General features: G+C 40.8%; 1 protein-coding gene and 1 pseudogene across 2 annotated transcripts in view; one reads left to right on the top strand and one right to left on the bottom strand.

Moving 5' to 3' along the window:
- The window catches only part of KIAA0319L (KIAA0319 like), an 88022-nt gene that overhangs the window by 51766 nt on the left and 11323 nt on the right, over positions 1-24933 (bottom strand). For both annotated transcript variants that reach the window (XM_087820303.1, XM_016218230.2), the window contains exon 3: positions 6138-6664. In XM_087820303.1, coding sequence (XP_087676429.1) covers positions 6138-6664 — 527 coding nt within the window. The remainder of the gene's footprint in view (positions 1-6137; positions 6665-24933) is intronic.
- On the top strand, positions 13894-14141 carry LOC148092384 (protein S100-G pseudogene; annotated as a pseudogene).

Here is a 24933-nt window from a genome sequence, read left to right on the forward strand (position 1 = left end):
AGCACCGAGACCGGGAGGAGGGGCGGAGACATGGGCGGATCGGGGCTGAATCGCAGAGACACGGAGGTGGGCCCACACCCGGTGCCGAGGTTGAAACCCGGAGGGAATCTCAGCGGAGTTTCCCCGGAGGAGCGAGGGGTCCCAGCCCCACAGCAGGCCCCCAGCCCAGGGCTCCAGGCCGGGAAGAGACGTCCCCACAACTCCAGGCTGTGAAACCAGCAGGACTGTGGCTGAGGGTCGTGGAGGCTGTGGGAGCCCCAGAAACTCCTCTCACAGGGCCCGTGCACGGACTCACTTGGACGCTCCCTCTGAGCCCAGCGCCGGGCAGCAGCCTGAAAGGACCTGGGACACTCGGGGAGGAACTAACCTGCCTGAAGTCCGGGCAAGAGGCGGAGGGGTGGCTTCCTCCCAGGCAGAAGGGCTGGCAGAGGCCATTGCTCCTTTGGCGAGTCCTCCCCACACACAGCCGGCAGGCAGGCGCCATGTTTGAATCGCCAGCCCCTGACTCGCACCTTTGGCCCCACCCCGTGATTCCCGGAGGCCCCGCCCCTCCCCACCTGCAGCTCATCCAGGCCATTTCCAGGGGCTTTTCTGTGCAAGTGGCCTCTCCAGCCTCATGCTTAGGACTTTCCTAAAATCTCTCAAACAAGCAGCAGCGGGCCCCATACAGCTTGATAAGTGGCCCCAGGCCTGGCACTAGCGGCAGCCTGCACTGGCTCATAGCTTGGCCTCTCCTGGACACCGCCAAGCCCAGCACAAGTAGCAGCCAACTACGGTTTGCTGAGTAGCTCATGCTGGGTGGCCCTGCGCAAGGCACTGGCAGAGGCTAACTTTGCACCTCCCGGGAGGTCCCAGAGACAGTGCACCTGGTGGTCAGACTCGACCACGCTGGATTACAACCCGACCACATCCACGAGTGACACACTCAAGGGGCGCACTTGGTGAACACCAAAGCTCTACTGAAGTAAATCTTGCTCCATAGGAGTGTCTCCAGCACAGCAGCTCTTTGGCTGTAGTTGCAGCTGGGCCTCACAGCTGATTGGCCTGGGGGTCAGTTCCTCCCAGTGACGCCAACAGCAACCAAGGCTCAACTACAAGTGGACAGTGCACACAGCCCACACAGGGGAGCACCTAGAAGGCACAGCTCAGGTGACTGGGGAGGCTGAGCTACTGGACCCTACAGGACACCTACTACACAAAGCCACTCTATAAATTCCAGGAGACATAGCAGCTCTACCTAATACATAGAAACAAACACCAGGAAGTAGCCAAAATGTGGAGGCAAAGAAACATGTCACAAAGAAAAGAACAGAAGAAATCTCTAGAAGAGGAACTAAATGAAATAGATTCAAGCAAGCTAACAGATAGAGTTCAGAATTTTGGTTATAAGGATGTTGAAGCAAATGGTTAGGGAAATAACTGAGAAAATTGATAACATAGTAAAGTACCAATTTGAAATGAAGGCTACAGGAACTGAAATGAAGAATAATTTACAGGGAATCCACAGTAGAGCAGAGGACACTGAGAATCAAATCAGCAATTTGGAACATGAGGAAACAAAAAACACCCAACCAGAAGAGCAAAAAGAAAAAAGAATCCAGAAATATGAAAATAGTATAAGGAGCCTCTGGGACAACTTCAAGAGGCCCAACATTCCTATTATTGGGGTGCCAAAAGAGGCAGAAAGAGACCAAGGAATTGAAAACCTATTTGAAAAACTAATGACAGAAAACTTCCCCTACCTGGGTAAAGAAATCGACTTTCAAGTCCAGGAAGCACAGAGGGTCCCAAACAAGAGGAACCCAAAGAGGCCCACAGCAAGACACATCATCATTAAAACGCCAAAGGTTAAAGACAAAGAGATAATCTTAAAAGCAGCAAGAGAAAAGCAATTAGTTACCTACAAGGGAGCACCCATACGACTGTCAGCTGATTTCTCAACAGAAACCTTGCAGGCCAGAAGGGAGTGGCAAGAAATATTCAAAGTGATGAAAAACATGGAACTACAACCAAGATTGCTCTACCCAGCAAAGCTATCATTTAGAATTGAAGGTCAAATAAAGAGCTTCTCAGACAAGGAAAAGCTAAAGGAGTTCATCACCACCAGACCAGCACTATAGGAAATGTTGAAGGGTCTTCTTTAACAAGAAGCTAATGAACAAAAGAATTTGATGAACTAAATAGATCCACAGACATTGACACATGCAACAGACAATCATATTTCAGAGGAAAGAGGGAAGGGGGGTGGAGGGTGGGAAGAGATTAACCAAAGAAGTTATATGCATAACCCATGGACACAGTCAATAACAGGGTGAAGGCCTGGGGAGGGGGTGGGAGCGAAGTGGAGGGAGTCAGTTGCGGGGGGAAATGGTATACCTGTAATACTCTCAACAATAAGGATAAATTTAAAAAGATAAATAAATAAATAAATAAAAGAATTTCAAGACAACAACAGTAGAGCATTAAACCAAATACTGCCTTTCTAAGTGTGGAGACTTGTACAACCACACAGGTCATGTGCCCATAAACTAGTCCCTGACCATCTATTCTTAACTGTAAGCCTGCCTTCCCCTGAGGATACTTTTCCAAGTATGATGGCTACTTATCCTCCCATGCTTGAAGATTGAAGGCAGCTGCTATTTTATTTTCTCCCCCTCCCAATGCTCTTTGCAAACCATTACTCTCTTATCTTCTTTGTAAAAACCTTTTCTCCTTTGCCATGTTGCTGCACCACCCTTCAACTCTCATCATAGCTGTCATTTCCCAAGTTACAAGTTACTCCTCCTACTTTACTGATGGCTTTGACATCTCACTCTCTAAATTCCTCTTCACCACAAGTCCTTGCCTAGTTAAGAGAACAGACTCTGGATAGAATCAGACTGCCTGGGTTCAAGTCTTGATACTACCACATACTAGCTATGTTGCCTTGGCCATCCTCCTTAACTTTTCTTTTCCTGAGCTTCCTCATTTATAAAATAGAGATGATAATAGTACTCTTAGGATTTGTTGTATGGATTAAAAGAGTTAATACATGTAAAGGGTTCAGAATGGTACCTAGAACATAGTAAATGCTCACTTAGTAAACATTAGCTATTTCTGCTATTATCATCATCGTTAAAATCTATCTCAGTGTCTATATGGATAACTCATTTCGCATGTTCTTTCAGCTCCTTGTCATCAATAAATTTCTTCTCCACTCTACCCCAGCAACTCTCTTTCACAGCTACACCCTAGATCCTGTAATCATCAGAACTTCTCTACCTCCTAAATCTTAACTTCAAATATCCCTGACTACTACCTCCTATCCTTACAGGACTCACATTTAACTGTCCCCCATATGTCTGCTTTCTATTAGCAATACCTCTGAATATCTCCTCTATGATATCTCGGTCAGCCCTTCCTATCTTTGCCTCTTTTCTCATTTTCTTACACTCTCTCTTTCATCCACTCTCTCAACAACAAACTCAATTTCCATGCCCCAATTTCCTTCTATACTAGACTAGCAAAGATCCAAACTTGGATGACTCAAACTATCAGCCTTTTCTTGATAGGGCTGCTAAGAGCTACTGAAGAAAATCATACAACTATGAAGATCAGTACCACTCATAAATTCACGGTTTCTATATTCAATGCTGCCCAGCAATCTTTCTATTCCCTAACCCAGTCTGCCATCTCCTACCTCCTTCACAATGGCTCTTTCAGACCTTTACCACTCTCTCTAAACCTCTTATTTTCCTGCCTTTGCCCCACTCTCTCCACTCCACCTACCCTTGCTTCTGCTCTCAGTAACTCAGACATGAAGATAGATATTTCTATCCCACTTCAGAAAAAAACAGGAAAAAGATTAAAACTACTGCAATGTCCTCTACCAAACCTCAAAACCCACCTGAGCTGCACCTACATCCACCCATTTCTTCCTTCCTATTATAATGAAGAAGATGTCTCTCCTCCTGCTTAAAGCTAATTTTGTGCTCTGTTTTATGCATTCTAACCCGTCCTAGAAGGCAACAGTTGTTGAAATATGGTTCCCAGACCAGTAGCATCAGCATTCTCCAGGAATCTGTTACAAATGCAAATTCTCAGGCCTCACTCTAGACCTAAATCACAAGCCTCCAGGTGATTCTGATGCACGCTAAAGTTGGAAAACCATACTGAGGGATTATTTGTTGTTTATCCCTTTCCTGTATCTTCAACCTCCTTCTTTAGTGCAATGGTTCCCTTACCTAAAGACTCCCATATCTGATTGCTCCATGCACATTCTTGCCCTTCTCCAGTCTATTCACACAGCAGCATATCTGATCATGTCATTCCCTGCTTAAATAAAGACCAATATTTTAAGGCCTCAAGGCTCTGCACACCTCTCAAGCCTCTTCTTTCCCCACTAGCTCTCTTGCTCTGTTTGGCAAACAAGATCAGTGCCTCTCAAGTTCTTGATCTTGCCACCTGACAAACTTTGAAATTGTTATCCCCTCTGCCTAAAATACTCTTGGCCTGTTTTTTTCCCTAACCCCTTCTTCTACTTCAAGTCTCAGATTAAACTTTCCTTCGTAGGGTAGCCTAACCTTACCTCTTAGTCTTGATTAGGTCCCTACTAGATGCTCTTACAGGACTCTGTACTTATCCTCTCACAACCTGCATCAAACTTACAATTATTTAATTATTATAAATGTAATGTCTGTTTTCCTTGCTGGAGTGTAAGCTCTATTAGGGCAGAAATCACGTTTATCTTATTTACTACAATATTCCTAGTGCCTACCTTAGTATAGTACCTTGTACTATTGTAACCATGCAATAAATATTTTCTGACTGACTGAGACTTTGCATATACTGTGCTTCTGTCCAGAATATTTTTTACTACCTTTAACCCCTTAGTGAAATCCTACTCATCCTTTGAGAAATAAGTTAAGCATCTTTGTAAAGTCTTCCCTGAACATACAAAACACATGCCTGCTCAAGTGGATTACTTCTTCTTTTGTGATCCTATTGTATTGTGTACATAACTCTACTAATGCAATAATTATACACTATTATAAATATCTATCTTCATGTCTGAGTCTCCACTAGACTGTAAACTCCCCAAGGGCACAGATCACCTCTTGTTTACCTATGTATCTCCAGTGCTTAGAATAGTTCCTGACATTGATAATAAGTGTCTAAAAATGTTTATGGGCACATTAAGCCTAAGCCTATATCTCTAATATTGCACTCAAGGGTTGTTAAATATTAAATCTGGGTTCCAATTCTAGGTTTGCTATTCATTGGCTGCATGATCAAACTGTTTAGCTTCTTTAGGCCTCAGTTTCTTCACTAGTAAAGCAGGGCTAATAACACCTACTTGGAAATATTGCTATGAAAATTAAACAAAATGACATAGTAAAACGATTAGCACACATAGTGCCTGGCATGCAATACTGCCTCCCCACTCTGGCTTCAACTTAATAGAGACAACTAGGACAAAATAAATACAAAAATAAGTCACAGTAATCAAGGGAGACTGAGCAGAGTGAGTCATTCCTTTTAATCATTTGCTCAGGAAGATCAACAATGAAGAAACATAATAAGCGGAATAAACTCTACTGGTGGTTTCTCCCTTGGCATACAAAGCTTGTGAAAATTCACTGTAGAGACCTTTGGCTAATGGCCACATCCGGCTCCTAGCCCAGCAGGTCAGGTCTTAATCTGTGGTATCAGCCACGGTTACTTCAGACTGGAATAGAAACTACCTCATAAGGAATATGTTTACAAGCAGGAGGTGGGGGAGGAGGAGGAGGAGAACCTGACTGCAACCACATCAATCAAGTGTTTTGCAATCGGGCAGAAATCACTGCAGAATCGTTGGTGGAGACTAACACCCACACAATGACACTTACCTGTAGCCAAGAACCAGCTCTGACTAGATAATGAGCAGCTTTTTGCTTCTACCAAAACAATGGTGACACTTGCATGGGGTGAACATCTCTAAGGTCAAATTACCCCCGTTCATCTGGGAAGCATCCACAAGATGACAATAAGCAGCTTTATACATATACTCCTCAGCCTAGGAGCATTAGCCAGAAGCGCCAGCTCCACTGCCTGTGTGCGCCAAATGTAAAGGCAGACATAACAGATTCTCTGCTATTTATTCACAAGATGCTTACCTCTTCAGAGCCATTGGTTTTCAGATCACCTAGTTCCTTGGAGTCATTCACTTCAGAATGCTGTGTCACTATAGGTGTAACTTTTCCAATGGGACTCTCTCTCTTCTGAAGCTTCCTGATAAACCTCTGCTGGTCACTGGAAGATACAGTGAGTCTGACTGGAGCTCGGGGAAGGCTCTCCCTCCTCTGAGATGCCCTACTCCAACCTAGCCCCAGAATATGAGGTGCATCATCTTCAGGTGGAAAGCCCAAATCATTTGCAGCTTGGAATTTTTTAAAAAACACCAGCATGGAATTAGAAGAGTCTGTCCTAAAAGTCCGGCAGCTCAGGGGACTGCTGCAGTTTGCCTGAATGCACATCCCTTCTAACCACCAAAGGGCATGACAGGCAGAATCCTGGCAGCAGGCAGCCCAACATGACTGGAGAGAAGGGGTTCCTTCAATAAACCGGAGGTGATTTTCTCCCCCAGATCTCAGGCCAACTCCAAATTGTGTCTTCACCTGCTCGCACTTGCTCTCACTGGCATCTAAAAACAAAGAATGAAAATATTTAAAGATGAAATAAAAACAGAGACTACTGCTCTGTAAAGAACCCTGAATACCAACATTTTAGGGTATTTTGAAGACTGGTTTTTAAGAGACTGGGAAAGCTGTCTAGTAAGAGGAACCCCAAGAAGCAAAACACAGTATTTTGGGCTCAGGATATTTTAGTTTGTAGGGTATTGCTCCATATTCATTGCTGATTCCCCTCTCAATAGGTCCCTTCCAAGTAGACCTTTTACAGAGAACTCCACCAGTTTGTGAAACAGAAAACAAAACAAAATCAATCAAAAGAGCTATTCTGATGGCAGTGTATGGAGGGACCGGCAGGGGGGCAGAGTCCCACCATTTGATCTCTCACCTCCAAGGTGTTTTTTAGGAACAGTGTGAGGACTTTGGGACCGGAAGAGCAGATAGCTACACAAGTTGGAATATTTCCCCCACTGAAACACAAACTGAGAACACTTGACCTTTTGCAGGTTACAGGTTTATCATGTTCTAACCAATTGTTTGCAAGAGTCAGGTGGTTTTGTGTATCATGGTATTAGCCAGACCAGTAGTCAAGCTTACCAAAAATTTTAATCATGACAACTCATGTCATGATAGAAAAAACTGTGACCTACTGTGGTTAGCTTGGATAACATGGTCCAAAATTCTGGCTAATGCTGCTTATGGAGGAACTTTTGGGCTGCTGAATTACTTAAGGCATGGCATTAACTTTCACTTCTGTATTCTTAGATGCTCTAAATGAAAGTTGTTATAGAGTTCATTTTAAGGTCTTAGTTATATAGGTGTCTGTGATCAGGGTTATATAGGGCCAGCACTGGGGTGAGGCAAGAGAGGTGCTTTGGGCACAAAATTTAAGGAGGTGCTCACTCTGAGAGTCATAGAAGTGCAAGGTTGGCTTACCCAACCCTTGAGAGTGAGTGTCTCCTTAAATTTTGTGCCCTATGTGCCTCTTTCTTCACCCCAGCCCTGGGGTTATAACATAAAATATATTTTAGAATTAAATACAGAAAATATGTAGAAGAATCAAAGTATTAAAGAGATGGATAATCATGTCTGCATGTAGTACACACAACTGAAAAAGGGCTATGACTAGCTAAAGCAACAACCTGTAATCACCCAAAGCCAACCTGACTCCCAGGAAATACCTAGTAAATGTCCAACAGACTAAATGTGGACAAGTCAACTGAGAGGTAAGAGGGAAATAAAGGCAGGCTTCTGGATCTGAGTTGAGCAAGTGCTAACAGAGCCAACCTGCCACTGTTCCCTTACAAGAACAGAGAGATACACTGACACCAACCTAACACCAGAAAAGGCAATTTGGAAGGCCATAAAAAGACAGAACTTCCTTAAGAAAATGAAGAAATAGCAACTATGAAAAAAAATGAAGTTACCAAGAGTTACAGAAATACCCCTCATTTCCTCATCCATTTTCCCACACAGTAACCAATGGTATGAATCTTGATAATAGCTATCTAAGTGTACAGACTTTGTTGAAATCAATAAATTGTTCTGTAACTACTGTGTTACACCTTTATATCAACTTTCCATCATTCTTCTCCGAATAATTCTCTCATGCTTAACAGTGAAGAGGTCTACATAGATGAAAATAACTTGCACTTTTCTTTCTTTTTCTTTTTTACTGATTTCAGAGAGAGGAAGGGAGAGTGAGAGAAAGGTAGAAAAATCAATGATGAGAGAGTCATTGATCGACTGCCTCCTGCATGCCCCCTACTGGGAACCAAGCCCGCATCCCGGGCATGTGCTGTGACCAGGAATCAAACTGTGACTTCCTGGCTCATAGATGGATGCTCAACCACTGAGCCACACCAGCCAGAAAACTTGCACTTTAATGTAAGCCACTATTTTATTTCATTTTTTAAAATGTACTGTGACCCCCATTTCTGCCCTTAAGAGAGAAATTGCTATAGGACTTGCTCTCCAGTCATGAGCACCTAGAAAACCAGGCAAAATATACAGAACTGTTTTTTGATTGAACAACAGATAGTCCAGCACTGTGTTCTCAAAGATAAAGGAAACAAACAAGGTGTGCCCTATGACCACCTTGGCAAGCTCCAAACTGTGGCACAGGGAATGGATCCCAAGCAAAACAGGGCGGTCTTGCTGAGGAAAGACAGTCAAGGTAACTGTGATAGGTAGAATTCTGGAGCAAACTATCCGAAAGGAAAAAGCTCCACAGAGAAAGAGCTCCAGACATCTGGATAAGAGTCCCCTTCAGTCTTTGAATGAATACTAATTTATGCCAAGTGTAAGTTGAAACTACATTAGGGAAATTAGAAAATATTTTGAATTGAATGAAAATTAATACAAAACATATCCAAATTTGTGGGATGTAGTTAAAGCAATGTTTAGAGGGACAGTTATAGGTTTAAACGCTTATTTTAGAAAAGAAGAAAAGTCTAAAATCAATGATCTAGAGAAACAAACAGGGAGAATGCCATGTGACAACAGAAGCAGATATTGGAGTAAATCAGCTACAAGCCATGGAATGCCAAGAACTGACAGTGACCACCAGAAGCCAGAAAGGGTCAAGGAAGTATTCTAGAGTCGCAGAAGACTAACCCTTCCAACACCTTGATTTTGGACTTCCAGCCTCCAGAACTATTGGCTTATGCAAGATTCTCTGCCCTTGCCTGTGAGAGCAGTTCAGGAGACAGATGGCTCCAAGACTACCAACAGGCCAGATCCAGGGATCACTGGCATTTAAGGATGTGGCCATGGCCTTTTCTCAGACTGAAGGGAGATGCCTGGATGCTATTCGGTGGGGATGTTTAGGGATGTGATGCTGGAAAACTATGGGGATCTGGTGTCTGTGGGGATTCTCTCTTCCAAATCAAAATTAATTGCCCAACTGGAGCAAGGGGCACAGCCCTGGATGAAGATGCAAGAAGTTCTGCAGTCCAGTAGTACTGGTTTGGAACAAAGATGTCCACCCTAAAGCAAAATAATTCTGAAGGATCTGCTCTGGAAGAGCCAACAAAAAAGTGTCATGACTGATATTGATCTGAACTGGGAGGACAGAAGCTCCACAGAGAAGAAGTACTATAATGTGGGAAAGTCTTCAAATCTAACTCCTCTGGTGAGAAATCCTATAACTGTAAAGAATGTAGGGTAGCCTGTATGAGAAGCTCCTTTCTTTTAAATCATCATAAAATTCACATAAGCAACCTTACAGAATTGAATGTGGGAAGTTTCTCAAGCACTCAACAATTACTAATCATCACAGAACTCACTCTGGAGAAAAACCCCACACAATGAATGGACAAAAGCTTTCAGCAAGAACTGTATCCTTTTAAGTTATCAGAGAACTCATACCAGTCAGAAACTCTACAAAAGTAGATTGTGGGAAAGCCTTTACTCAAAAGACAGCCCTTACTCATTATGAGAGAATACACAGTGGAAAAAAGTGTTTCAAATGTATGAATTTGGCAAAGCTTTCAGGGATAATTCAACTGTGTTGGAACATCAGAAAATCCATACTGGTGAGAAACCATATTAGTATAATTAATGTGGAAAAGCCTTTAGAAAGAGCTCAACTTTTTTCCTCCTTCCAATTTTAACATAGTATGAGTTTAATCAGTCTCTCAGTGTTAAATTACTTCAAAGTGGTGGGTTTTTTAAAAAATTGAAGCTAGTTAGCCTCTAATGGCACTGAAAATGTAAGAAAAGGATTTTGTAAATTTTGAGAAATGGGCTAAGGGTGCAGCACTAATATACAGGCGCTCAGATCTCAAGATTCTGATATAGATACTCTTGGGAATAAAGATGTGATTAATAGGGCACCAGCAGTAAGAGCAGGATAGATTCAAAATACCATAACCTCCATACCCAAAAGGCAGGCAGGTGGGAGGGGTGGAGGCAGGAGCTCTTTCATCAGGCCCCTTATGAAGAGCTCAAGCAGGGGTGGGAAATGTCTGGCTCGTGGGCTGCATACAGCCCGAGAAATCATTTGGTCTAGCCCTGCTAAGGCAACCGCAGGTAGGACTCGAAATTCAATAAATCTAGGAGCTTTTTTCATAGCTAATTTTTAAGCTGATAATTTTGTATGGCCTGCAAATGATGTTACAAATATCCAAATGGTCCTGGGCAGAAAGAAGATTCTGCTAAAGAATGCATACAGGAGAGAAACCCTATCACTATAGTAAATGTGGAAAATCTTTCAGGTATACATCCTTTGCTGGACATCAGAAAACTCACAGTGGAAATAAACCCTATTGGTGTAATGACAGTGGAAAAGCCTTTACAAAAAGTTCAATTCTTATTGGACATCAGAGAATTCATACTGGAAAAAAAACCTATCACTGTAAGAAATGTGGGAAAGCCTTCAGGTACAACTCAATCGTCGTTGAACATCAGAGAATCGATACCAGAAGAAAATCTTATGAATGTAACCAATGTGGAAAGAATTTTCCCCAAAGTTTGACCCTTAAACAGCATAAGAAATTCATAACAAGAACGGGCTATCCATTGTAGTTAATGTGTTAAAACACAGAGAAGTATTTTATTCCTTCTGAGCATCAAAGAGGAGACATTCAATAAATTACACATTTATCAAAAATATTCTGCCCGGCCGGGCATGGTTCAGTGGTTGAGTGTCGGCCTAGGATCCAGGCGATCGGGGTTCGATTCCTGGTCAGGGCACATGCCCGGGTTGTGGGCTCGATCAATGACTCTTTCATCACTGATGTTTCGATCTCTCTCTCTCCCTCTCCCTTCCTCTCTCTGAAATCAATAAAGATATATTTTTTAAAAAAATAAAAAAAAATTCTGCCCTGGCTGGTGTGGTTCATTTGGTTGGGTGTCGTCCCATGCACTGAAAGGCTGCTGGTTCAATTCCCAGTCAGGGCACATGCCCGGGTTGCAGGCTCAACCCAGGTAGGGGGTGTACAGAAGGCAGCTAATTCGATGTTCCACTTTCACATCAATGTTTCTCTCTCTCTTCCCCTCTCCCTTCCTCTAAAAATCAATTTTTTAAAAATCTTTAAAGTATTTCCTCTTCCAGGATACAGGTAAAAAAATCTGTGTACCTGTATCCTGGAGAACTTTTCACTTGTTAGTATTTCATTATAGTATAGTACATACTGGTGAAATATTTGAAGACCTGAATGTCTATCACTATGGAAATAGTTATTAAAGAATATTATGTGCAATTAAAAACAATGAGGTAGAGTTCTATATACAGGGTGGGGCAAAAGTAGGTTTCAGTTGTGAGTGCGCAAAACAGTTTATTCTTGTAATATTATTTATTAATTATTGTATTAGTTTCCACATGAACAACTATAAACCTACTTTTGCCCCACCCTGTACAGACATAGAAACATCCCCACAATACCTTGTTAAGTTAAAAAAAGAAAGCAAGTTGCAGAAAATCTATTATGATCTTATTTATATTTTTTAAGTGAAGTTTTTTTGTTTCTACATATATATTATATGCATTCAAAAAGATCTGGAAAAATAAAAACCAAACTTTAACAGCAAAAATAAAAAATCAATGATCTATGCTTTCATCATAAAAGCTTGAAAAAGAAGAGTAAATTATATCCAAAGTAGAGAAAGGAAAAGATAAGAGATAAATGTAACCAATGAAACAGAAAGCAAACAGAAAACAAAAGAGATCTAGATCTCAATCTCTCTCTCTGACCCTCCCTCCCTTCTACTCTCTCTAAAAAGCAATGAAAAAATATCCTCCAGTGAGGATTAACAAACAAACAAACAAAAAACAAAAACAAAAAAATCAAAGAAACCAAAATCTGGACGTTTGAAAGATCAACCAAACTGATAAAGCTCTAATCAGACTGATGACAGAAAAAAAGAATAGTCACAAATTAACAGTATCAGGAATGAAAAAAGGGATATCACTTCTAGTTCAGTAGATTAGAGGCAGCAAACTCTAGCCCAAGGGCCAACTCCAAGATGCTACTTATTATTGTAAATAAAGTTTGATTGGAACATCATCACACAAATTTATTTATGTATTGTCTCTGGCTGCTTTTGCTCTAAGATAGCAGAATTAAGTAGCTGTAACAGAGTTATCCTAACACTGGCAAAGTCCAAAATACTTACTATCTGGCCCCTCAAGAAAGTTTGCCAACCCCTGGTCTAAGAGAATGTACTTTTGACTTACTATTTACTACTAAGTAGAGCCTCAATTTACATGTAAACTTAAGAAGGTGGATATGTTGCAAATTATTTTGATTTTTTATAGAGAAGCAAATTATTTCTTTCTGGTATAAAAGATAACCTCTAAGGTTTAATTAATAAGGTGCCCTTATTTCCCACCTAGATATTATCCTTATCTCATTCATTCATCCATTCAACAAATACTACCAAGCATCATGCCAGGCATTGCTTTGATGGTGCTCATAACCTGGAAGAGGGAGACAGAGATTAAACAGAAATAGTAATAAATGTAGGTTCGCAAACTATTATAAGTGCTCTGAAGGAAACAAATTTGACCTTTATAGAATAAAGGTAGCTAAATTCAGAATTTATTGAACAGATATATTATCACATGTAATATCAAAGATATTCACTGTATGTTTGAGACAAAAAATATTGGAAATAACTTACAAGTCCATCAATAGAGAACTGGTTAAATAAATTAAGGTAAATCCACGCAGTTACTGAATGAAGAAGACCACTCTATATCATCCTGATATGGAATAATATCCAGGATAAACTATGATGAAAAAGAAAGGCACAGCACAGTGTGTATAGTGTGCTACAATTTGTGTTGGGGAAAAGAAAAAATATAATGTTTATGTATATTATGCATAGACTATTTTTGGAAGAATATTCAAGAAGTTGGCATGGTTGCCTTTAGGAAACTAGGAAGCTGGGAGACTAAAGTGAAAGACTTGTTTGTTCAAAGCAATGATGACACTTATAAAGTTACATTTCTTTGTATGATCCTTTGTTTAATGTCTTCCCCTACCCCCACAACAGTGTAAGCTCCAGGATGACAGGACCATGTCTGGTTTATTTTTCTGCTCACTTCTGTGATTCCAGTTCTAGCATAGGACTTGGCACATTACACTGTAGGTGCTCAAAAAAATCTTTTTGAATGAAGGCACAAATAAATTTATGTATGTATATGCATAAAGTATTAAAAGAATGAACAGATACTCCTATATTATTCTTGCAGCTGCCTTGCTGTTTGGCGACAAGGACACCAGAACAGGTACAAAAAATGTCTTCTAAAGAACTGAAAAGCATTTTTGAAAACTACATAGCCAGAGAAGGTGATCCAAACCAGCTGTGAAAGAAAAGCTGATGCTATTAATTCAGAATAAATTTCCCAGTTTACTGAAAGGTCCAAGCACCCCCGAGGACCTTTTTAAAGAACTGGACAAGGATGGAGACGGAGAAGTTAGTTTCAAAGAATTTCAGAGGTTATTGAAAAAATACCCCAGTGAGAGAAAAAGCAAAATGATATAATTCTGCTCACCAAGAGAAGAGTACCTGGGAAGTGGCTATATTCTACATGGAGTCCCCAGTGTCTCTATTTAGCTCTTTCCCATTATAATGATCTGGCAGTGATATCCAATTATTGCTAATAAAGAAATTTTTAGACATGCAACAACACAACAACAACAAAAGAATGAACAAGCCCAGCTGGTATGACTCAGCAGTTGAGCATCAGCCTAGGATCCAGGAGGTCACGGTTCAATTCCTGGTCAGGGCACATGCCTGGGTTGCGGGCTTGATCCCCAGTCGGGGGCATGCAGGAGGCAGCCGATCAATGACTCTCTCATCATTGATGGTTCAACATTCTCCCTCTCCCATCCTCTCTCTGAAACCAATAAAGATATATTTAAAAAAAAAAAAAAAAAGAATGAACAAAAAGTCAGGAAACCAGGTGGCCAGGTATCACATAGGTCAAATTGAAGACATCCAGACTGATGACAAGATTCTAAAAAGAGATGAGACCCATTTGTCACAATAAGTGAGGGGGTGAATGACAGTTAGTAGATGAGTAATGATTGGCGGTAGGAAGTGGTATAAACCTCAAAGAGCAGGAGTTTTTACATGAAAGTGGAGGAGTAATGTTCAAGAAGTGACAGTGAGGAGTGATAAGGGCACCAGATCCACCTCCAAACTCATAGATACATGGAATATGGAAGAATGAGCAACCATTGCCTGCAGGCTAGAGGGAAATCAGTGTCATTCTCCAAGAAAAAGCCAGGTTTTAACATTTCCCTTCTCTCATGTCTTAACTAACAAGTCTGAGTATAAAGTGGATTTAGTAACTCAATAGATGCCTGTCACAGTGAAAAAGTTGGGAAGGGAGAGATGATAAGTGTGAGTGAGCTGAAAAGCACAAAGTTACACAGGAATGTCAAATCAGACTCACAAAAATCATAATGGTTAAGGCACTTTATAGCAAGAAAAAACGAGAGGATAGAAAAATATGATGAGGAACTGATGACATGATTGCTGCCTATCCATCTTTGGTAAAAAATGGTAAAAGTTTTGAAGCAAATCATGGTGGATGTCTTAACAATGGAATTTGGGGGAAATAGATTTAGAATCAGGGAAAATGGTCAATGGGATTTATGAGGATTATAAGGTCGAGGGGTAGGTAGCAAAAAATTATAATTCCCTGGCTGTTGCTTATAGCTCTGGTTAAATCCTTACCTTTGAAAGAGAAGGAGATAAAACGAGGGTGTGGGGGGAGCTACAAGACTGGTTTGTCCTGCAAAGGCTTTCTTTTGCTTCAGTGCCTCCCTAAAGAATGTCACATAAGCTATACAAATATCTTTTATAATATAAAAGAGAAATGTTTCATAATCTAAACACTCCCTGCTTTACGAGGTGACCTGGAAGCCTCAGTTAGAGATCTCATCCATTACTCTGGCTGGAGAGAACACATTCAAAGAAGGAAAGGAAACCTGGGGGTTCATACGGGATGTTACAGACTCTCTACTTCACTTGTACCTCTTGATTATTGTAATGTTAAAACTATTATTAAAGTATAGTTATGGGTAAGATCTCTAATTCATGTGAATCTTATCTGACAATTTGATCCTTTGTCTTAGCTCAAGGGAATAGAGCCTGAGAGAGGACAAATGGTCAGAAGCACTTAGTGACCAGGAGTAAAAGAAATGTGAGTTCTTGGGAGGATAGCTAGCTATGGTGTTGTTAAGAAAATTAATCCCAGTAGTTCCCAATAAGGGAAGGAGGTACTGTGATCTCTTGGCTTCACATGTTTAGTTAGTGAGATTTTGACTGAGTTATTTTAATTTTATAAATATTATTTAATGTTGTTCCACTATGTGTTCAATAATAAAAATATAGGGGGAAAACAGTTCTTTTTCATCTATTCAGTGGATCATAGCTCTTCCTTTTAGATGGTTAAAAGATGGTTAACCATCTTAAATGGTTAAAAGACAAGGGTTCTAGTTTCAGCTCTAGGTCCTTCATGTACTAGTAATTTAACTTTTGAAAAATAATTTAAACTCTCCAAGATTCAATTTACATTGTTGTTACTCTTGAGAAAAAGAGTTCACCAGAGGAGGAAGCAGGGAATCATTTGTAGAGTCAATATTGGATTCTAGATGTAACTTGGATAAAAGGTAAGATGAAAATAAGCTCCAATTTTAGATCAGTTCCTCTCCCTGCCCACGCTACCATAGCCTGGCTCTGCTCCCAGGGCCTAAGCAAAAGCAATATTAAATCCTTATTTTTAAAAAAGGGCTGGCTTACAGTTGGTGGAACCTTAGACTAAGAACCCTTTGGGAAAGTCTAGAACTCACTGTTGGTAGGAGCATGAAGAAAGCTTACCAGGTTGAGAACGGGACAGAACCAATCCTTTTCTTTTTAAAACCATAGCAAAGCAGAGACTATAGGACTCCCATATGTATTACCTGGAGGATCCCCAAAACAGAAGGCTCTGGAACTAGCTTATTTATAATCACCTCTCAAAAGACAGAATTCTAATAAATCTGGCACAGAATCTAGACCAGGTTTCATAATTCCAAGCAGCAGGGTGAAAAATCTATAGAATATATGAATTATTGCCAGAAGGAAATTCACCAAATACTTTTAGGAAGCTGTGGAAAACTCTGGAATTATTTAGAGCTAGTACTGTTGCCTCTGGCACTGTTAAATCTCAGGTAACAAGCTTGACTTCTCCAGCTAACTTGGAAACTGTGCTGGCTGGCAACCAACAGGAAGCAGAGACAGAATGCCCCTATCTTAGGAGCCATACTGTTAAGGTCCTTGGGAATTTATGCTTTAACAAAATTCATCAAATTGTATCTCAATGGAAGGGCTGAGATGGTGGGAATGAGAGTAGAGAGAATGTCCCACCAGTATTATTCAAAAAAAAAAAGGGCAGATAGTAAATTCTTTCCTGGGGTGGGGGGTTAGCAGCAAGGGGAACCAAATTTCTGTGGAAAACAGTACATGGTTGGGACATTTTATAGGCAAAACGTGTACTTACTTTTAACATTTATCGAAACTAAAATTCTTTTCTTGAACTCTCACAATTTTAAAATATGGTCAAAATCCATTCAAAGCTTTCTGTTAATAAACTACTATCAAGCAGTAGGGCAGAAGCCTTAAATGTGGTGCTGAAGTCAGTGACTGAACTACAGCTCCATATCATCTGTAGCTATCACCAAAAATATGCAATGGTGATGGAAAAAATAAAGTGTGCATTCTCTCAGAAGCAGCAGGTCGCAGCCAAGATGGCTGCCATATGAAAATGATACAAGCAGGCGTATTATCAATCCCAAAAACAACTCACAGGAACTGTTCAAAAAACAAACTACTCCAGGGGGCACCCTTCACCTTCCTTTTGACTGTCAGCATGTCTGTCACCTGCACACCCACTAATAAACAAATACAAAATGGTTCCACATTACTCTCCACACCAGTTCTCTCCTGCAGGGGTTAGCATACTCAGAAAGCCAGGCAGAGGAGGTAACTAAATCCTTTAAAGCGCACAATCGGGTATTATGAAGTTTGGAAAAAGCCACGGTAATAACCATTGCCCTCCCTCCTTTTCAAAAGGGCCAACACTTTTTTCCTCAACTGCATACAGGTTAGATTGAAAGGTGGCAGCAGCCTCACAAAGCAGCCCTTTGAAAAGAAAGTAATTACTATTCATCGCCTTTGCTGTGTGCCTTAGCTTTAAGAGCACATTTGTTAAATGCTATGGTGATTTGCTGCAACTAAGCTAACGGCTAAACAGGAACCAGTAGTAGGCTTTGTATCCACAGTCTGACTCCTTTTCCTTTGCTGTAAAGTTTCCATTTTTCCCAAAGACCATTCTGATCAAAGTCAAACTTCCTACGGAACTAGCTGCCCAACAGGTACCTCTCAGAAACTATTCACATTAACTCTTGGTTGTCTGCTAGATGGGGAAAAAGGCTTCCAAGGCTGATCACAAAACCTGAGTCTTGCAGCACTTTCCTACGTGAGAACACTTAGAAGATTAAGTCCTCTCCTATAAGACTGTAGCTAAAGAAACCTCAAAGGTACTGACTAGTGGCAAACTGCCGAAGAGAAAAATAGTACAGTAACATCTCCTTAAGAGAGGGCAATATTTACAGGCAAAAAAGGAGAGAAATGTTCTTTTAATCTACCTACTTAAGGCAGAATAACTATCCTTTCCAGGTTAATGAGAAAATATATCCAGTCTCCAAGTTTGAGGTTCATAGAGAACCCTCAGAAGACTGAGCTGAATAATTTCTTTTCGCAAGAAAATCCCGTATCAAGATTACCCTTACTCCATCTTCTGGCCTCCTCCCCACAAGTCTGGTTAAGGCTTTGGCCCCTAAAATAGGACTGCCTGGGTTTGAATCTCAATCCAGTCAACTTACTGTATCATCTTGGGTCAAATTTCCTAGTTTCTTCATGTGTAAGAAAAATAGAAGTGATGATAACAATACCTAACTCATGGGGTTATTATAGATATTAAAGGAGATAACCTATAAAAAGTATTTAACACAATACCTGTCATGCAATAAAAGCTCAGTAAATATTAGCTGCCATTACTTTTGTTGTTATTACACTTAATTTCAGCTCAGGCACCACTTCTTCCCAGAAAGTCTTCCTTGATGAAACCTTCACCCCACAATTCCTCTCTCCTGCATATTTTACATATACTTCTATCATAGTATTTCTCTCACTAGATCATATTTGTCTACCTCACACACTCTACCCTCTTGAAATGCTGAAGTTGTATCTTGCACCTTTGTGTTTGTAGGCCCAGCAAAACACTTGGCACACAACAGGCATTCAAAGAATTATTTGTTAATCTTAAAAGTTTATCCAATATTTGCCCGACTGGGCGTGGCTCAGCGGTTGAGCGTCGACCTAGCATCCAGGCGATCAGGGTTTGATTCCTGGTCAGGGCACATACCCGGGTTGTGGGCTTGATCAATGACTCATCATTGATGTTTCTATCTCTCTCTCTCTCCCTCTCCTTTCCTCTCTCTGAAATCAATAAAGATATGAAAAAAGTTTATCCAATATTTAAATAATTTGTTATTTTTTTAGACTAAGAAAATCTAGCAAAAGGTGTCAGTTCCAACATAGATTTACTTGAATTTTGGTCATTTGAGTCAGATCCTTAATATTAATAATTTCTTTGAATAAAAGAAGGGAGGAACAGGAGAACAAATCAAAGTTCCCAGTTCACTAAGAAATTAGAGCTTTCCTTTTCTTTTTTAAATATGTTTTTATTGATTTTTTTAGAGAGAGAGGAAGAGATAGAAACATCGATGAGAGAGAAACATGGATCAGTTGCCTCCCGCACGGCCCCATCTGGGGATCAAGCCCGAAACCCCAGCAACGTGCCCTGACCAGGAGTCAAACCTGCAACGTCTTGGTGCACAGAACTATGCTCAACCAACTGAGCCACACCGGCAGGGCTAGAAAGGCTTCTCAAATTAAGTTTAGGAGAGCACGAATGGGAGGTATGAGGGGGGATGTGCAGAGAGAGAAACTGAAGAGAAGCTAAGTGGATTAAGAGGAGGTAACTGAATCTAATGTAGCCAGCTAGGAAATAGCCTTTCCTGCCTAAACACTAAACTGAAAAATCCTTTCAAATCTCAAAGCAATCTTTCCTCATGGAAGGACCAACAAAATTTCAGTTCCCTGAGCTATCTATTTTAGACCACTCCACTTCACTCACAAGCAAGATGGGCTTTCATCATGGAACAAAGCAATAGTGGAGAATAGCTGCACAGTTCACCTAAACAAAGAGCCATCCATCAGTGATGACATCTAGATCCATTCAATTTCCCTTTTCCGGAATAATTATGAGAAGGAAAAGGAAAAAACAACAACTCAAAGTTCTAGTCACCTCGGTAACAAAATGGAAACAAGTCTATCAAAATCCTAATGCCTTAAGCGTCTACCTGATTGATACTTACTAATCAAAAGTCTGCATTAACTGGATATAGCTATTAAGTTTCAAAAGATCTATCTGTTAAGGTTTAGTCTAAAGCCATTTTCACAACCAATTTATAAGTGAGAGTATTAATTGAAATACTGGTATAGCTGAAAAAAGCTCTCCTACCATAAAGTTACCTTCTCAGAAATGATCAAGTCAGCAAAGGCTTTATAATATTTAAAAGTAGACTGATGGCAAATGACTTAACCATGTACTTTAAAAAAAAAACTGTAACTAGTGGGTTACATTGCTACATGTGACATATTCAGAATCTCCTCCTTAGCTATTTCTCCCACTACCTTATGACTAAAAGGCTCTGGAGAATGCTGTCAGCAAGGAGAGCACGCCTCCAAGCCACAGCAAGAAGAAACCCACACCTCTCTATGTAACACTGTCTTTGTACTCTAAAAATCACAGGTATCAAATGATAACAGATAAACTCTGGCCTATACATAAGCATGGCTCTAAAAAGAAAGAAATTTTTTTTTCTAAACAGAAAAGCACTAGATATGGTCACGAATCTAGCAGTTCCCTGTACAGCCCACTGTAGATGTGATTGTTATGAACCTGCAGTTGATTGCTGTCTCTCACTGAAAGGCTAATAAATTGCTTGCATTCACCACAATCATACCAACCTTCTTTTGAAACCCACACAATGAACCTTGAATCAGAGCACTAGCACTTTTATTTATGGGAAGGTCTTTCTTTCTTTTCTTTTTTTTCTGACTAATTTTGCTGTTTCTAAAGACAAGGCCGTTTAGAGGGCTGTGGCAGAGATATGTAAATTAAATAAAATAGCAGTAAGCTTGGGAGGAAATAATACAGCAACCTATGATGTGTTATTTCAGCAGATATGGCCATAGAGGAAAAGTTTATGTCAATTTATCCATTAAAAATCTCTGGTTTTTGAGCATTATGTAAGTGTCATTAAAAAAAAAAAAACTGCAGTGGGCTGAACTGGGACATGTGAAGACTCAATACAACCAAGCTTCGAATACTTAAATATCTCAAACCACTTTTTGCTTATAGCAAATAAAACGCGGAGTTGCAGATGCTTTCTCATCTGTGTGTAAATGAAACAGAAACTGTGTGAGTAGTTAGTATTCTTAGAATTTTTGGGAGCCAGTTTATTTAAATGAAATCAAAGCCAATCTGTATCTGTACAGAAATAATTTTCTTAGGGCTCTTATCCTCTAGACTTTACAGAGCGGTACGTACTCTTCCCTCTCTACCCCTCCCTGAGATAAAGAAGTGAAAAGAGCTCTGCAGGTTAAAAACCACTCCAAATAAATCTGGGAGAAGGAAGTTGAAAGGGATTAGAATATCACTTGCCTCACAAGCCTGCTAAAGAACAGGGTTCAGCTTGTCCCTGCCCTACTCTTTGTGCCCCCATAGCACATCATGTAATTTATCATGCTACTTTAATGTTTCTACATCTATCTCTGCCTCCATAGTTTGAACTCTCTGATGGCAGGAACTGGGTTTGACTTAGAAGGGGACAGTGTTTGTTGACCTGAACTGAATGTATCTATAGTGTGTACATAACACCTAGATATTATCTTTAAAGTAGGTATTTAAATTCAGTAAGCATATTTTAAGGCACTGAATGTAAGGCAACACATATAAAGAACCAGAGATCACAAATATTAGAAATGTGTACTTGAGTTAAAGTCATCAATATAATGCAGGCCTGGCCAGGGTAGCTCAGTTGGTTGAGCATGGTCCCGTGCACCAAGAGGTGATAGGTTCAATTCCCAGTCAGGGAACATACCAGGGTTATGAGCTCGATCCCCAGTAGGGGGCGTGCAGGAGGCAGCCAATCAATGATCCATGTCTCTCCCTCTCATCGATGTTTCTCCCTCTCTCCCCCCTCTCTCTCTCAAATCAATAAAAACATATATAAAAAATAATGTAGCACTGACATTCAGATAATTTGATATTGTTTGGTTTATTTACTGCAGATGTCTGGCTTTTAATAGACTTCATTTTTATGACAGGTATCTATATGTATCTTTCTCTTATAGCTCCATTTTCAAGTTGATTACAGACACATTTCAAGTTGATTATAGATACATTCAATTCACACATTCTACTGACAGGAATAAAAATTCGGGCAACATGGTCAATACTTCTGACTACCCAGCTACCTACTACGGACTCTCTAACCAAAGAAACTGGTTTTTCCTTATCCTCATCTGAAAAATGGCAGTACTTCTCTGCTTCTTCAGAAGAGACATTAATTCTAGGTAGAACATAGGCTATCCAAATGTATCTTGTATGTGTGTGTGTGTGTGAGAGAGAGAGAGAGAGAGAGAGAGACACACACACACACACACACTCCCCACAGGCACACAGAAAACCCCCTGAAACACAGCAGTACACAGAGGGCCTGCACTCATTACTTCTTCCTCCCCACTGACAGAAGCAGCCATGCTGCCAAGGCAGCAACCCCCACATGAAATATGAGAGTGGAGGCGAAATAGCTCAATCAAAACAGCTTGGGAAAGGAAAGGAGGGTATGCCTGGCAGCGAAAGTCTCCATGGGAAGGCCAGAAAACTTTTATTTCTGCCTTGGCATCCTGGGCAAATAACTCTGTTTGAGATCTGCTTACCTGAGCTTAGAGGCCAAGCACCAACCTTTAACCTTGCACAGATGGGTAATATGAAATGCGCCCAGTTATTTGAAAAGTGTACTGGGAGAAATGTCAGGGTGCAGCTTAAAAGCATGCTCTGGAGAGCAGAGCTGAGAGTGATTTTGAAAACCAGGCAGTCAGGAGACTGATGAAGTGGGACGCATAGGTAGAATAAAAGCTCGCACTGCTTCAGTACAGGGGGCTGCTTTGCTTCAGGTCAAAAGCCAAGGCTGACCCAGCAGGATACAGAGCACTCAGCTTCTGACATGGAATATGACTCTTCAGCTTCTCCCTACAAGGCTGTTTCATTTGTTCTGATTAAGATTCACTCATTCTACCAGGTCTACTTCCATAAGCCTCCAGCTGACTCAGGTTGCCCTCAGTTAAGGACAATAAACAATGTGAAGGAAGGGAGGAAGGGAGGAAGGGAGGGAGGGAGGGAGGGAGGGAGGGAGGGAGGGAGGGAGGGAGGGAGGGAGGGAGGAAAACCATTTCTTAACACTCAGAATGGCAGTCCTTTAAAATTTTAAACGTGAATCTCAAATTAGAACTATAGAAGTAAAACTTCTATATAAATAAATATAAACTCCCCATCTCCCAGGTCTGATAATGCTAGTCATTCCCCTTATTACCTAAAAGAGAGAATCCATGAGCACACATTTATTTCAAACTCAAATGTGCCACTTGGTTTAGAATCAAAGCATACTGTTAGGTCAGTTGGAAGAAAAAGAGCATTCTTTAAAATCCTGTCATCTGCTGGGAGAGTTTAAAAGGGGCACTGGAGTGAGTCACACTGGTCATCCATCTTTAGGGGCTGAATCTGTAGTTGGAATTTCAGAGAGGTCTTGACCAGCATTCTTCTTTGCTTTTGTATCTCCTCGGACAGCGTTTGTGATGGTTAATGCACCCTTCAGGGACATTATAATTCCTTCTTATCTTAGGATATTTTACAGTTTCCTTTCACGACTGACCAGAGAAGTTCAGGATTTATATACTTTGGTGCTTACCAGATGCTAAGCATTGGAACTGTTCATTTGAGGGCCTGAGTAACAAACCTGATGCCAAAAAGGCAGGAGCACCCTGATGCAGAAAAGACTTTCAAGAGCTTACTGGCTGAATGAAAATACCCATGAAATCAACAGAGGACACATACTTCCACACTGGGGACAAAGACTGCACTTTTTCCAAATCTCCAGATAACCACCCTCACTGCTTATTCAGGAGTGTGGGTTATTAGTGGTGGAGAGGATAGGCTGGATTGAAAGGAAAGCTGGAGACATACTATATTGTAGACAGGGGCTTCACCTACACAATTCTTAGTAGAAGGTTATTCTATTAAGACCAGCTTGAGACATCAAATTGCCCAGTCTCCTACATTCCTAGGATTCTGCAAGGAGAGTGGGTCTGTCATTGAATTACCTTGCGACCCTAGGAAGGCCTCAGCCTCTTTGGAGGAAATTTTATACCAGTAACATCTACCTTCTCAAAGAGAATTTCTGTTCCCTAGGAATAACAAAGGAATCAAGACACTGCCAGCTCCACAAGGGCAGAGACTATGTCTGTCTTATCACTGCATTTCTAATGACTAGGATTGTAAACACCCAATAAATACATTTTGAAAGGAGGAAGGGACTAACTCTGCAAGTTACTTCTGACACGAAATCCAAAAGTGCTATTGAATCAGCTCCAGTCAAAACACTGTTCTGACCAAAAGACAGAGTTAACCTGGCCTAGCACAAGGCCTTGCCAAGCATAGGTACATCATCAATGTGGCAGGAAATAAACCAGGGCTGAGGGTCAGGCAGCAAAAGAGTACTCTTTCAGAGGAAAAGTATCATTGACTGAAGGAGGAAACAAGTAGCCAGTCATGCTCCTTAGTGGCATGTTACAATTATGAAAAATGTAGAATATAGCTCACCCTGTCATGGACTTCCACCAACCTCAGGCCTGTAAAGCTGTATGAATGGAGGTCTACTTTTCCTGACAATGCAGAAAGGCCAGTTCTCCTACATTATACTTAAAAAAATGTAGGGACTGAGATCCCACTCGACAGAGGTTTAAAGAAGCCAGCAGAGACCTCAAACCTGCTGCCCACTTGGTCATCCTGGAATTAGATAAGAGTTTAACCGAACAGGGTTTTTTTTAATCTTCACCAGAGGATATTTTTTCCATTGATTTTTAGAGAGTAGAA

Source organism: Miniopterus natalensis, chromosome 9, assembly GCF_054644295.1.
Source record: "Miniopterus natalensis isolate mMinNat1 chromosome 9, mMinNat1.hap1, whole genome shotgun sequence".
Lineage (NCBI taxonomy): Eukaryota > Metazoa > Chordata > Mammalia > Chiroptera > Miniopteridae > Miniopterus > Miniopterus natalensis.